The sequence below is a fragment of the Lathyrus oleraceus genome, chromosome 3 (genome assembly GCF_024323335.1).
Source record: "Lathyrus oleraceus cultivar Zhongwan6 chromosome 3, CAAS_Psat_ZW6_1.0, whole genome shotgun sequence".
Lineage (NCBI taxonomy): Eukaryota > Viridiplantae > Streptophyta > Magnoliopsida > Fabales > Fabaceae > Lathyrus > Lathyrus oleraceus.
The window spans coordinates 266,700,267-266,716,412 of record NC_066581.1 but is presented as its reverse complement, the minus strand read 5'-3'; the positions used below and the strand labels follow the sequence as shown (position 1 = coordinate 266,716,412).

General features: G+C 35.0%; 1 protein-coding gene across 1 annotated transcript; it reads right to left on the bottom strand.

The window, feature by feature from the left end:
• Positions 1 to 10,659: 10,659 nt before the first annotated feature.
• On the bottom strand, positions 10,660 to 14,928 carry LOC127126859 (uncharacterized). The gene is made up of 11 exons (XM_051055863.1): positions 14,649 to 14,928; positions 13,846 to 13,941; positions 12,988 to 13,072; positions 12,248 to 12,369; positions 12,109 to 12,133; positions 11,937 to 12,020; positions 11,793 to 11,822; positions 11,589 to 11,694; positions 11,217 to 11,281; positions 11,081 to 11,132; positions 10,660 to 10,926 (listed from the first exon to the last, which is right to left on the bottom strand). Exons 1-9 carry the CDS (start codon positions 14,736 to 14,738, stop codon positions 11,218 to 11,220), a joined length of 702 nt encoding a protein of 233 aa, XP_050911820.1. The 5' UTR covers positions 14,739 to 14,928; the 3' UTR covers positions 10,660 to 10,926; positions 11,081 to 11,132; position 11,217.
• Between the last annotated feature and the right edge of the window lie 1,218 nt (positions 14,929 to 16,146).

The following is a 16,146-nucleotide window of genomic DNA, read 5'->3' as shown; positions in this document are numbered from 1 at the left end:
CATCATATATGCATCCCAAGTATCTCAATTTGTCAATTTGATCAAGATAAACCAAAGGGCTTGAGGATTGTTTCCCAAGGAAACCCTAATTCAACTGTACACCAACTGTGTCTTGCTCATGAAGCAACCTCAACCCATGATCAAATATAATCAAGGGAAGTTCTTTAATTCATAATTTCATGCATATTTGAGCTTATTTTAGTGTTCTCAATCATCAATTCATCAATATTTGAAGTTTGGACTTGAGAGGTTGATCAGTCAATTCATTTGACTATTTTGAAATCCACTGAGACCTAACTTTTGATGTGTTTGTCAAATGAAGATGACCCCAAGAGACAAAATGTTCTTACAGTCAATATGAACAACTTTCATTTTCATCAAAAATTGATTTGAAGCTTGGAAGGTCATAATCAATTTCAAAACATCATAGGTCATTTTGACTGAAACCCTAATTTTGGGTCAAGTTCCCAAGGACCTAACTCACTCATTTTTCATGATTTTGAGGTGGGATCAAATGAATTGTAAATTTTAATATGTCTAATTCATTTTTTATGTTGGAAAAAAATTCATAATCATAAAAGAAACACATGTGATAATACAAAACATTATAGGTCACTTTGGACCAAAGTCATTGAAATGTGAAAAGTCTAACTTCAAGTGCCCATAACTTTCTCATCAAAAATCCAAATTATGCAAAATTTAAGTCCAAATTGACTGCCTTGAAAATATCTACAGCCTTTATGTTGAAGGTTTTGTCATTTGAGGCTTTCATGATTGAAACAGAAGGGGTTAAAGTTGGTCCATTTTGGCAAAATTCACATACACATGTTTTGCACCTTGAACTTTATGACCAGTTTTCATTAATTTCCAAACTCCAAATGGATTTTTGTTAAACATAACAATTGTTCCTCATGACAAGACCTTTCCAACCATTACCCACAAGTCCATGTTTCATTTTGGTAAGGGGTATTTTCGAGGAGGTGAAAGTTTGGATGCATTTATGGAAATCATGTGAAAACTTCATGCACACTCATTTACAATGCCATGTACACGTCCAATTCAGCTTAATGTGATATCAGCATGCTAAACCAATTGCATTTGGGCCTCCCATGCGCCTGTACAGGCCCATGCATGGAGACCCTCATTCCACATGCACATGAACTTTGCATGACTTACATCACTTTGTGCTATAAATAGAGATGCTCAGCTTCATTCATGATCAACCTTAAGGCACCTTACATGCTGCAGAACTGAATCCCCACCTCACTCAAAGGAATTTTTTGCATTTCACTTTCATTTTTCAGTTTCAATTTTCAACTTCCTTGGTTGATTATTGAACTCTAATTCCTTAGCCTAGCCCTATCTTCATCTCAAGAACAAATTGCTATCAAGAATTGGGAAGGATCGTGCTTCATAGAGCTGCACTTCAAAGGTTGTTGTTCAAACTTTTTCCATTCGAATCTCTTTGGATCTTGCTTATTTCTTGTGTTTATTGGCTCCTCTGAAGTCCTCTCATAAGAGGCAATTGATTGGTGTACTTAATTTCATAAATCCATCAAGTTCAGTTTGAACTCCATAATTTTCTATCTCTGATTTCTCTTTCTATGAGAGTCTAGAGGAGAAACCAATGGCACAGGGGTGATGTACATCACCCCAGCTTTCCAATGATATGAGGATCGTCCATTTTGGTTGAGATTTCATGACCTGCAAATGTCACCGGAGCTAACATGCTCGTCGGAGAAGACGGTGGTGTACACCACCATCCACCTTGCCAGATCTCATCTGGACCATTGATTTCAGTTTCCAGTTTGAATCGTGGCCCTTAGATCTTATGACTTTTATTAATGCATTGTGTTTCTCATTTGACTTTGGATCATGGTGAGCGCGCGCATGAGGGCCCTTGGATGTGCCACCTCATTTAATGAAACAGATCCAACGCACCAGGCTTTTTGCATTTTCTGATTTAATTCATTTTATTTTCTTAATTTCATTTTATTTCAAAAATTCATAACTCTCTCATTTTTAATCCAAAAAATATGAGACCAATTGCATTATTTTTCTTTTTAATCCTAGTTTCTGAAAATGATTTTTAATATTTTTTATTTTGTCATTTGATATTTTTTATGAATTTTCCCTTTTCTGGTTATTTTTAATTCATTTTAAATAGTTTCCAATATTCAAAAAAATGCAAAAATATTTTCTTAACATCTTTGAATGATGATGAATCTATGAAAAATATTCTCATCAATTTCTTAATTGATTTGAGATTTATTTGAGATTTTAGTTCAATTATGTTATTTTTTATTCATTTTTAATTGTTTAAAAATAGTTTCTGGTTTCCAAAAATGATGAAAATTTTTGTCAAACTTTGTTTGACCATGTTGAACTTAGGATGATCCATTTGGACTTTTCCAAGTTTATTTGAAATGGATTTGAAGTTTGACCTTTATTTGTTTATTTTAATTCAAGTATTATTTTAATTCTCAAAAATACCAAAAATATTTTATTTGTTTCTTGACTTCTAAGCTTAATCTTGCTTCTGTTTACCATTGGTTGACTTTGATTCTATTCATGTTTGATCAATGTGTGTTGGATATCTCATTTGAATTTCAATTCATGTACATTCTTATTCTTCTTCTTCTTCTTCATTTTTATTTTTGATCAATGAGTTAAAGATTAGTGGTTAGCCTTGACATATGAGAGGCTTAACCTTCCTTGGTTCAAATCTAATTCATCTTGATCAAAGATCAAGTGAATGGCTTTGCATTGAGGATAGGTTACTTCTTGGTCAAGCAAAAGACCTAAATCAATACAAGATCATTCTTCTTTTCTTTTGGCATGGCAAGTTGTAGGAGCTTGGCTTACTAGTCATGGTCCCTAACTTGTGTTTGTTGCCTATAGTTTTATTGACCGACCTCAGATAGGTGTGACTACTACATTAGTCCACTTACGATTGCTTAACATAGCGCTAAATTGCCTTATGACACACTAACACTAACTACTAATGACTAACTTTTAATTCAAGTCTTTAATTCTTGCAATTTAATTTCTTGCACATTAATTCATTTGCTTTTTCCCTTTGCTCACTTGAGCTCATGTTTATGTTAATGCAATTTGCCTTTTGCTCACTTGAGCACATTATTGTGTATATACTATTGTGCTTGTGTTGTTTTGATTGTGTGAATCCAATGCAAATGGACAAAGGACTTAGATTTTATGACCTTACCTATGCTAATGGAGTTTGAAAAGCAACTAGGCCTCATGCCTTTAGAGTGCTAAAATGTCAAAGAGCAACTAGGCCTCATGCCTTTAGAATGCTTAAGCTTGAAGATGAACATTGAAAGGACTTAATTCTAAACTCACTCTTGTCCATTCTTTGTATTTGCATTGTGGAACTTTTTGATTTGTGTGTTCTTGTGTGCTAGGGATCCAAACTTGCCAAGTGGAAGAACCATTGTCATGAGCATCCCAAAGTGAGAGATACAAAAGCCATTGGAAGATTCCTAGGAGCTTGATTGTTGTTTGCTTGATTGCTTGAGTTATTTGCTATTTGCTTGCTAATTCCAAAGGATAGGAGCAACTTGGATCATTACTATGATCTCAAGAAGGGAACTCCATGTGGTTTTATTTCTCTTCCTTCATCTTTGCATGTTTAGGACCTAGCCATTCTTCTTCTTCCCTCCACTCTAATCCAAGCCAAACTTTTGTGCAAACATTAACATTGTTTTCAAAATTAGAAACCTAAGCACTATGCTTTTGATTTTCCAAACTCTTTTCATAACACTTATTTTGAATTGAATCCTTAAGTCAACTTTGACCTTACTTTGTGAATACTTTTCATTTGTAAATACAACTCACTCAATTGTTTTGTGGTTTCAATGGCCATTTTTGCCAAAACTTTTCATAAACATTAGCTATTAGGTTTGAGTTATCCTAGAGGTTGATATAATACTCGCCTATATCCTTAGTGATGGACTATAAGACTTCCATGCTTATTATAGGGTTAACCCCTCACTAGCATGTTGAAGCTCTCCTCACATGGTGGATTTGTGGTTTTAGGTTGAGTTTTCTCCCTTTGATAACAAAAGACCTTAAGGCTTTTGACCAATCAATTCACCAACTTCTTTTGAGATTTTTACCCCAAACTACGAGGTTTTGATCCTAATCTTTTTAAGATGGTACGTAGGTAATGGGTTTATCCATTCAAACACAAAATTGTAAATAACTTGTATATTCTCTTCTCATCTCCCCAATCATGTTTGCACAAATATTTTTCACAAATACCAACCTACCTTACACCATTGGTGAAAAGGGCTCCCTTAGAGTACTAAGGATGTTTTGGGTGCTTAAAACATTCCCATTGCATAACCAACCCCCTTATCCAGATCTCTGACATTTTTATTAGTTTTTGATTTGATAAAACTTCTCGGTTTTTGTTCGCTTTCTAACCTTTTCTTTGGATAAATAGAAGTGCGGTGACGACTCGAATTGTATGATTTACTTTTAATTTAGTCAATAAATCTAAAGGTAGTTGTAGCACCTCAAATTTTCACCCCACATTCATGCATCCATTTCATTTTTAGGTCATTAACATTACATAGTGCATTGTATCATATCAATTAGAATTGGCACCAAGGGATTCATCAGGGCAGGAGACCAAGCATTTCCTTGAGATGAACGCCCTATGGTTATTCTAGAGAGCTTATGTGAACCCAAGGTTCATTTTGGAGCAACTTGACCAAGTGCTAGAGGCTCAAAGTCCACAGTGTAGTTTCAGGTCATCTGAGGCCCATAAAAGTCAACTGAAAGTCAACTGAGGGCTAGGAGGTGGAGAAATGGTCTGAGACACTTCATTCATGTCCAAAAGAAGTTTATTCATCATGTCAAACATCTACCTTGAAGATTTTGAAGTCAGATCAAAAGTTTCCCAAAATGGAAAGTGACCTGTAATTTCAAGTTTCCAAAAATGGCAAGTTTTTGGACCACCTTCAACTTGACTTTCCAACATCAAAGAAGCTTCAAATGAAATTTTGTCCAACATGAAAGTTGAAGATCTTTTTCTCCCATTTCCAAAAAGTCCAAGATCATGAGCATCTGATGAATGGTTAAGGAGTTAGGATCTAATGATCACCAAGTGTGCATGGAACTTCCAAGAGCCATAACTTTTGTTCTAAAACTCCAATTTAGGCCACTCTTTTTGCAAATTGCTTCTTTTGACCTATAATTTCCAAATCTATCATTGCATGGAAAAATCTCATATGATCATTGGTGCATACATGTGATTTTTGGAGGGAAAATGAAGAATTTGAATTTGGTGCATGCTACAAGTTTTTTAACCATTCCATCATGTTCATAAGCTCATTTTAAGTGAAAATACACCATGCATGCTACTGTTCACGTTCATATTTGCCATGCGTAGGGTGAATTTTCCAATTGTGCATAACACCTCATATCTCACTAAACTTTCATTAGCCATTGCCTAATTAATTTTTCAGAGTGATTAACATGTCATATAAAGCCTTAATCATAACAGAATTTTCATTCTAACACATTCTAGATCTAGATCCAATTTTTCTCTCAATCAAAATTCAAAAATTCTTCACATAACACTTGAATTTTATTGCATATTCTTGTTCCTTGATCATTTTTTGGTAGGATTCAAGCATTGATTTGAAGAAATTGGTGAAGAATCAAGCAAATCCATACATGAACATGAACATGGAGTTTGAGTTTCAGCTAGATCCAGACCAATTCAAGCATCAATTCGTGTTCTGGACTTCATAGCAAGGTTGAGGAAGGAGAACTGGAGCTGGAGAAGCCTTGAATCCATAGAATCCATACACTATTCTTCAAGAGGTCAGAAATTCGCATCTCTTAATTCTTCAAACCATTGCCATGTTTAGGTAGTGCTTTTCATGCTGAAAATTCTGATATAAATTTCATGAAAAATGGATGAATATTGGTTGAGATATCTTGAATTAAAGTTTGAATGTACAAAACGTTTCTGTTCGATTTGGTTGATTCATGAAGGTTTAGCGGTTTTTGATATGATATTCATGTTCCTTATGAAAGTAGCTTTCGATCCATATAATTTTCATGAAAATCTGGAAAAAAATTCATGTATGTACACTGTAGCACCACCGTCTTCATGAAGAAGACGGTGGAAACCACCGCTAGCGCCGCCGTCTGCAACTGATGTGAGCTGACTAGGGTTTTGTCCGCGTGTGCATCCACGCAAGCGCCTGTTGGCCATTCTGTTGGCCTATGTTCCTTGACCATTACACGCATGGCATTTGACTGCTGACTAGGCTGCCACTTCAATTAGTGAAGTGCAGCGTTTTGATACGCACCTCGCTTCGATTCCCAGCGAGCGCATCTCATTTTCCTCTTGATTTTCCTTAGTCCAAACGCAGTCGTTTTGATGTGCCTCTGTTCGAGTCTGGCCGGATGCATTTCCAATTTCCATTCATTTCCACATTATTTCCATGCTTCACATTTAATTCCATTTTATTGCATCCAACTTCAAAAAATCATAATAAATTGAAATTTAATCCAAATCATTCCCAATTTTTTCCTACATGTTCATATGGATGTCTATTATTTTGTGATGCTGATTTCATGATTTTATCATTTTTGGAATTTTAATTGTGTTGGCTTCTTTGGACATGTATGCAAATGTGACATGCTTCATTCATTCTATTGTGAAATGCTCATACATTGGCCAATTGATTTGAAATTTGGTATGCTGATTCCCAACATGGTGCATGATTTTTGAGGCTTAGTTGTGTATTTTTTTTATCATTTTTCATTTCTGTTTTGGATACACGGATATTTGGTGTGACAATGTGTGTCACACAATTTGATGTCATACTTGTTCATTTTCATTTCTAGGTCAATTGAGCTCTGTTGATTCCAATTTTTTGCATGATGCTTGTATTTGACATGTTGTGTGCACATAAAAATTTTCATGGTTATTTGATTCATTTCTATTTTAATATGGAATTTTGATTCTTGAGGTCCAATTGTGTGTTTTGTAATTGCCTTGCCATATCTTGCTCATGAGATGACTTTGCCATTTGATTTGAGTTTGGTCCTTTTTAGGACATGTTCTTGATTGAATAAATATGCTTCATGTTGGATATTGGTTGCTGTTTTGACTTTTTGCCTTACCTTTGACCCTAGTCTTTGCACTAGTGGTTTGTACTCACCTTTTGAGCTTTGCATTTCAGGTTCAAGCAATTAGTGCTAATGGATGATGTGATCTCCTTGTTTGAGATGCAATTTACTTTGTCCACTAACCTTTCTTGTGTTGTAGGTTCCTTGGTGATGAACTCACTTGAGTCGTTGACTTGCATTGTGTATATTGGTTGTCTCATTGTTGACTGTTGGTTGGTTGTCTGAATGTGAATATTGACTTGTTTGATTTTCTTACAGGTACTTTAGTAGCTTTAACTCATTGCTTGAGTTGCTTTGCTTGTGATTGGCATACCACCTAGGTAATCATCCTCTAACTCCATGTAGTCTGGAAGCCCTGTCGTTTCTGTTTGGCAGGCATTTGGCTGAAGTCCTCCTTAAGAGGCAATGACTGTGATTGTTTATATTTGTGCCATGTACTTCAAGACCTCCTAAGTGAAGAGGCAATTGACAGATAGAAGGGATTAGCGATCAATCCCCTGTTATTCAGTTGAGTCTTTCATCTTGCTCGCACTACGTGCTGATGCATTTTGAATAAACACCCAAGATCTTGTATATAGATTCAGTCAAGTGGAGTAGGGTCCCACATTCTAGATCCCCACGTTTTCATTGATTCAAGCTCACCCAGACCCGGATTAAGAGCTATGAGGTCTTATCCTCATTACCTTTTCATCTGCTCACCCTAATGGTCAATGTCAGTGGTTAAGAGCCCTTCACACCCTTCCAGTATTAGCTTGTTTGTCGAGGTTGATATGACCCTTTGGCTAAAGCCCAGCCTTGTATGAGCCACTTGTTTGCATATAGAGTGTGATACTTGTTCACCTGTGTTGCCTACTTGCTGTGTGATTGACTTGCTTCCTGTGCGAGTTAGGTTCTGATTAGAGACCTTAACTTAGGGATCGTATGCATGACAACTTTTAGGCTCGAGTCGTAGTCTCCCTATTAGTTTGTTATCTCCCTAGTCTCTGGTTAGGAAAGTTTTTCCCTGTTAAGGAGAACTACGTCGCCCTGATCCTCATACCAGATGAGGTACGTAGGCAGGAGATTGAGCTGATCTCTCCGGGCACCCTTTTTTTCCACCCTCTTGTGTGTGTGTTTGGAGTCTGATGTAAGTCCAGCGATTGGCATTCGGTTTCCTGTTTGTGTTTGTTGGTCTCCGGGCACCCTTTTTTTCCACCCTCTTGTGTTTGTGTTTGGAGTCTGATGTAAGTCCAGCGATTGGCATTCGGTTTCCTGTTTGTGTTTGTTGGTTCGGAGTCTGATGTAAGTCCAGCGATTGGCATTCGGTTTCCCGTTTGTTTGTTGTTTGTCCGGAGTTCGATATAAGTCCAGCGATTGGCATTCGGTTTCCCGTTGGTTTGTTTTGTGTGGAGTTGGATGTAAGTCCATTGATTGGCATTCCATTTCCTGTTGTGTGTTTGCTTTGACGTCTCAGCGTCTCTATTTAGCGTTTTGTTTGGCATGCGTTAGCCGAGCTACGGGTGCTCTGATTCTTTCTCTGGTTAGAGAAGATACGTATGCATAGGATACGATGTCCTAGCGAGCATGTTTCCCATATCCCCGAACTACGTCAACTCTGATGTTTGTGTCTGACAAACTACGTAGGCCCAGGATGTCTGAGTTCATCTTCTTCTGTCTTTTACCTGTGTTGTTTCATTCCAGTTTTGTGCAGTTTTTGAGCAGTTATTTAGCAACCTTATTCTATTCTTTCGAGCGTGGATCCCGTCGAGTACGATGGATGCATAGGGGTGCTAATACCTTATCTTCGTATAACCGACTCCCGATCCTAGCAATCTCTGGTCGTAAGACCATTCCTTTCCCATTTCTAGGTTTACTTCGAGTGTTTCCTTTCCCTCTTTTGGGATAAATAACGCACGGTGGCGGCTCTGTGTCTTTTCCCGCCGGTTGTTTTTCGCGAATGCGACAGTAACGAATACCCCGCTACAACCATAAGCTTCACAAAAACCTTTGTGCATCTGAATTCATCATTTCACTCTTTCCAAGTTTCATGCTTAATGGACTGTGAACTAAAATAAATTTATTTGGCTTGGAAAAAAGCAGCCCATAGGTCTGGAAAGTATCGGCAGGCATCACCTCAGATCTCATCTCCTGGCAATGATCTAGGTCACCCAATCCGTACCCATGTTTATCACCTAATCCATCACACTTGCATGTGGCAAATGAGGTGATGGAGAGAGAATCAATTGGACCATTACAAAAAGGAAGGAAACACTCCCCCCAAGTTAGGAGAAAGAATCGGTTTTCTCTCTACTCTCACATACTTGTTGAAAAAGTAGGAGAAATTGTCTCTTCCTTATTATTCAGCCCAATAAGCCAACTATTTATACTCCAGCCCCCAAGATTAGGGGATTCATTCACTTATTTTACCATTGTTTCATATATTACACTGTATTCATCACTGATTAATTATAAAATGTATGAATGCAGTGTAATATATAAAACAATAGTATGCTTAAAATCTGATCCATGCAATATTTACAAAAATTCGTTCAAGAATGTTTAATATTGTACTATGGTCAATTTTTTAGAACAGTTTATAACTTAAATTTTGATTGGTTTTAACATATCTAATTGCTACACACACATCACTGATTAACACATTTGTCCCTCACACATGATTTCCAACCATGAAACTTCATAAGCTCCAAAGATTACAATAAAGCTTAGCACCCTTTTAGATCCGCCATTGGGGGATGTTAATTAAGGATGCTTTATATTGCATATATTCTTAACTATGCCCCTAAAGTAACAGAGTTAAGCTATAAGCAAAACTACTGTAATTCAAATTCAATCCTAATCAAGCAATAGTATCCAAAAAAGATTTTTCCCTTTGTATTTATTCCTTCATCTCTATATATAATTAAATTGTTTCTATGTATACAGTGACACAAACGTATCACAGTAAAGGAAGGAAAATAAAAGTAAATCCAGACACAGAGAACAGAATAATGTTGATATGACCCAAAATTCTTTTCACCTCTATCTCATAGCAAGGGACAACCATGCATGTCTATAAATATAAGTCCACCCAACCATATATTTCTTTATACATAAACTAAGATTGTTTGAGGAACTCTTCATGTTCCCTCAAAGGCTTCCAGTATTCAATCATATATTAATTACTTGAATGCTGGAAGGTTTTGTAGGAACTTGATAGCTTCTTCTATGTAAATATGATTCAATATCCAAAACCATTCTATGAAAATTCATGTATTCATAGAAAAACCTATGTGGAGCAACAACCCTATCAATTTTTATAATAATTAGATTTTATCTATCAGTGTTTTGGTTGTGGTCCCTAAGACCAACTGTCATCCTAAGGTCTCCGGCTAATCAATACTTTGTTGCTTGTCCTGTCTGCAACTTAACCAATGTTCCGGTGAGCCATCACTCTCTCAAACAAAGTGATGGATTCTCCTTCCTTTTCTTCCTAACTCTGATACAAAGTCTTAAAGTACTCAGCTGTATTTCACCGAGTATAAATTAGTGTCAATAATTCGATTCACGGTCCAGTTTCATATACAAAAGCAATCATATACCAAGCAACCCAAATATAGGCCGCAAAGAATGATGTCATGGGAGTAAAATGGAGAGCAAACTCCCAGCACTAAAAAAATGCATGTCTAGAACAAAAATCAATATACAAAGCATAAAAATAGAAAGAGTCAAGGTCTTGCTAGCACCGAACCGCTTGATTACTAATTTCCCAATCTGTAAATGTAAAGAACAGGAGACATTAAGAATGTATGTTTATTGGTGCATAGATATGATGAGATATATGAGCTGTGATTTAGTATAGAAATTTTCCAGTGCACATAATGTTAAGTATATTTAGATTTAGATAGGAAAAATAGGAAGCACTCACTTTTCATGCAACAGTTGTCAATGTCTTTACATTCTTTACGCTGAATGGTTATCTGCGATCAATCAAGGCATTTTTAACCGAGGTGGTTATGGAAACATTTGTATAGAATTCATGTAAACAGAAATTATAGATTTACCTCATGATAGTATGACCAGTCCAAGGTACAAAGATGCGCAAAGAAATACAAACGATATCATCCCCCTAAAAGTGGAATACATTATAGAAAGGAATGTCAATGATGAATAGTTAAAAACAAAAAATAGTGCATGCTAACTATTTTACTATGCCTCCTACTGTTATACTGTTACGAAAGCTTCAAGAAACTTCTTATTTTTCAGTAAACAACAGGGTGGCAAAATCAAAACACGCATCATAAATAATGGGTTTTATTTATTATACAATAATGTGTGTTAACAATATTCCAATTTAAACCATATAAAACCAGTAAATTTTCTCCCAAAAGGAATTTTTTTTGTATTGAAGTATGTTTACATAAGGCAAAACTCACCAAATAACTCCCCACCCAAAACCATTACAAGGGCATGGACAAACTTCTGCAAACTTCTCAGCATCACTAGAGTTGACTCTTCTAGATATTAAATCATCATAAATATCTACAACATACAAATTTCAATCATATGATATTAGCGACATCAATATATTTGTGATCCAAATTGAAAATAAAACTTATAAAAGATGGTTGAGAGTATACCATAAACTGAAAACAAACTGTTCATCACACCTGAAAACAGAATCTTAATTAGTTGTCCATACATTTCAAACAAATAACACAAAATACCCACTAGAAACAAGTTCAAACTATTTGTAGGAGAAAGTTAAGAGTTCAGGAACATACCAATGAAGAGAATGACATAGCGAAGGATATGGACTTTGGTTTTCTCTTGCAGAAGCCAAATCACAGCAATAAAAATAATAAATCCTGATATTCATTGATTAAGAAGCATAATGTCAAAAACCTTGATGGTATATTCTTTTCTTTTTGATATTAGAGAAGATAAATCACTCACCAATACAGAGTCCTCGGAGTGTCCACTTTTTGGACAAAAGTATGTTAGTAAGACAGGGAAAAAAGGATAAAAGTCAGGAATAAATATATTCAAAAGATATGATAAAACAATTTTATTTCTGCATGTATAAGCATCTTACATTTTTAGCAACAAAGAGCACAATAACCAGAGCAGCAAGGAAGCAACCAGCAGCAATCCTTGCAGTGAGAATATTTGTGGAAGCAAGAATCAAAGCCATTCCCCAAAATGATGAACCAAGATCTAGAGGAAAACAAATCATAAAAATGGTAGATCCAATTAAAAAGTGCTCTTATCAAATTCAAATATATGCTTTTATGGTGTAGGTGTGTGTGCTTCTATTCAAGGTTTGTAACATTGACATATTTATCAACCTCATTAGTCTCTGGCACTTAGAATTTCTCGTCAAAACCATAGCTAACTAATAGCAGATGAACCTATAGTGGATAACTAAGTTGATAGAGGATAAGCTAACGGATTGAATTTGAAGCGTTTGATAAAATTAGCAGTTGAACTAACAGTTAAATGTAAAATCACATAAAAATATATTTTTAAGCAATATTTAATTTTTTTCGATTAAGATAAGGACGGTAAAAATAGGAGGAAAAATGGTGCACTATTAACTCAAATGCTACACGAAATAACATTTGAAAAAATGCTATAAGTTATTGAAAAAATAATATAAGTTTGTGAGAGAAGAACTGTTATCAATTATATTTTGACAATACGAGCTTATACGCTATAAAGAACGGTTTGACCTTCCCAAACAAAGTCTGCACTCTCGCATGGTGCATAAACAACTAAAACGTAAACACACAGAAATATAAACTGAAAGAAAATTATGGGAGAAAAGTGCATTACATCCAGCAGGCAAAATCACCCAGTATATTCCACCACGCGTCTGTGTTACCCCGCCCTCGTTTCCATGAACCTGGATACCCTCCACCTATTGGCATCAGACTAACAATGATTCAGAATGCAGAAGAATTCATAACAACAAAATAACTTACAGCAGAGTCAACTTATGAAACTTTTCAGTTTTGATGTAATAAGACCATTGTGACCGGGTCAGCAGAAACCCACATGATGCTAATCCAAAGTTGAATGTATTGGTAAAAATATGCTACACAAACTCTTTGTTGAAACATACAGCACTGATGCATTAGGAATTGAGGATTCATCATATTAATTTACCACAATTAAAATGACAACTTTTCCTTAAAACCGGATTAGTGAGATTGATATTGCTGTAATATCCATAAATTAATTTAAAATAACAGATTTTTTTTTAAAAACTTCCTGGCCAGAGTTCTTAAGAGTAGGAAGGCAAGACAATCTTAAAGAACTAGCAGCACTATCATGAAATACAAATGGGTTTTGTTTTTGTTTTCCCCCTTTATTTGTTCAGCAACCTTAAGAAAATCAGAAATGTGATCTCCTATCCCTGATTAACAAATATAAATTTCCAATAGCTTCAAAAGAGCATCAGAAATGTTGCTTATATATAACAACAATAACAGCCATTTAGGTCCCAGAAATACTGAGCTCTTATAGTATGATATCGAAAGCCATTACATATATCTATATTTTCATGTTCTTCAGAATACAGAATACAAGCTAAAACTTGTAAGTTGTAACATGCAGTAGATAAAAACAATCATCAAGAGTTGTCTACTTGTTTCAGCAAATAGCAGTAACCTCCTACATATACAGTCTTACCTTGCCACAAGTGAGCAAACAGGCAATGGCATGACTCGCTTCGTGCAGAAACACAGTGATGAGCTTAAAAGGTGTAAGCAGAAAAGTCCTCCATAGCTATAATCACCACAACAAAGTATTAGCATAACAAGATCAGTTGTAATAGCCACTGAGATACATCACATTGTACCCAAAAACAAAAAAAACAAAAAACTACATAACATAAATATCAATGGTTATTAAATCTAGAAAATATCTGAAACCTCACTGTCTTAACCAATAACAGTTCAAATAGAATTTTACAAACTAAGGAGCTTCTTTTGAAAAAGTCAATTGTCAAATATCAAGTCAACCCAGTTGTTGAGTTCAAACAACCAGGTAGCACTTAGTACTCATTCAAATTAGGCCATCCGATAGATCTATCTACCAAACTTTGATCTAGTCACAACTAACCCAAGAAAAAAAAATCATACAAAAATGCAAACAATTTATAAACATCTTAGCTACTCAACCGCGCGATTCTCTCATGAAAACCTTCCGAGATAAAAAAATTCATAACTTTGATTTCAAGGGCAAATAAACAATCACAAGAAGCCAGAAAAATTCTATACAGCAACATCACTTGTGAATAAATGAAATCATATAAAGTAAACCATAGAGTTGCATTATAACAACACAAAATCAATTATCAATAAGATATGACAATTAATTATAATTTAAACTAAATCCTCAGTAATTAACGATAATTCAAATACCTAAAGTGATAGTTTTTTTTTCATTGTGGAAGCGAGAAAGAAAAATGGGTTTAGAGAGAGAAGTGGTACCAGGAGGATGACGACGGTGTAAACACCAACGAAAGCAATGAAGAGCTTCTGGTCGTGATCACAACAGTTCTTAAGCTCCCAGTTTGGCATTGTTTACTGTGATTGAACTGCAGAGATGGAAAGAACTCAACGTTTGAAGAAGAAATCGAAAATGAATTTATTTTTTTAAAATAAAGAGGAGCGGTTTTTTTTTTTTTTTTGAGTTGGTGGAAAAGGTGAGAGAAAATAGCAAAGAAAGATAAGTTTTTGCTTAAAAGGAAAGAGAAATAAGAGAAATAGTATAGTACAAATAGAAATAGAGTGAAAATACTTGTACTATTGGATAGCTTGGGTAAGGCTTCGTCTCCAACGCGTAATAGTAAAGTCAAATTAAACAAATCAATCATTATATTTTTCGATTTAATAAATATGAAAATTTAATTTTTCAATCTAATCATGTCCGATATCCCTAGGGGTGTTCAAAACCAAACCAACCCAATAGAAAACCGCAAATCAAACCAAACCAAATCGAAACCGCAAAAAACCGCATTTGGTTCGGATTCGTTTGGGTCATTTTTTAATAAAACCGCACGGTTTGGTTTGGTTTGCGGTTTGTATTTTTCAAACCGAACTAAACCAAACCAAACCGCATTATGTTACAATCCAAATTTTACTTATCCCACATCAAACCTAGTATTCCTTAACCTTAAAATTACAGATGATTTTCTCTTACTCACGCTTAGGGTTTCAATTTCAACCTTCTTAAATCTCTCATAGTAGTATCACACATTTTTCTCGTCTTCTTTTTCATGTAGGTTTCGCCTATTCTACTCTAATAAGTCATCTCTTATGTTCTTTCTTTTTCATCTTTTATGTTACTATTTTCTCTTTTAATCATATTTGTATCGCACCTTTCTTCTCAATCTCGCATCTCTTGTGTTCTTTTTTTCATTTTCTCTAATCTCTCATCTCATATGTTTTTTATGTTTTATTATAATGTCTTCGATATTATTTTATGTTACTATTTACATATGTTTTTTATTCCACTTTTGTCTAATCTATTTTTTTTGTATATTGAATGAAACATTTTTGTCTAAATATGATGAGTTTTGATGTTATTTAGTCATGTATGAATGACTAAATACAAAGTTATGTTGTTCTCTATAGGTGTATGTATGGCACAATAAAAATATTATAAAAAACCGAACCAACCGAACCAACCCAAACCGCATTGGTTTGGTTTGGTTTGGTTTGGTTTTATTTTTAAAAGCCAACCGAACCAAACCAAACCGCATGCTTTTTTCTCTTGCGGTTCGGATGATTTTTATCGCCAAAACCGCCCAAACCGCACCGCGAACACCCCTAGATATCCCACACATTTTTTTAAGATACAGTTAATTATTAAATTTTTTAATTTAATTATTCTGTATTTGTATTAGTTTCTTAACAAAAAAATATTATAAAAGTTAGTTATTTAATTTCATTTATATTGTCTTATTTGATCTCTTATATTAATTAT

Coding starts and splice junctions, on each gene's coding strand:
- LOC127126859 (XM_051055863.1), bottom strand. CDS start 14,738: ATGCCAAACTGGGAGCTTAAGAACTGTTGTGATCACGACCAGAAGCTC. Junction 12,370..12,987: donor GGTGATTTTGCCTGCTGGAT/GTAATGCACTTT, acceptor GTTTTCCTCTAG/ATCTTGGTTCATCATTTTGG. Junction 11,695..11,792: donor CAGTTTGTTTTCAGTTTATG/GTATACTCTCAA, acceptor TGTATGTTGTAG/ATATTTATGATGATTTAATA.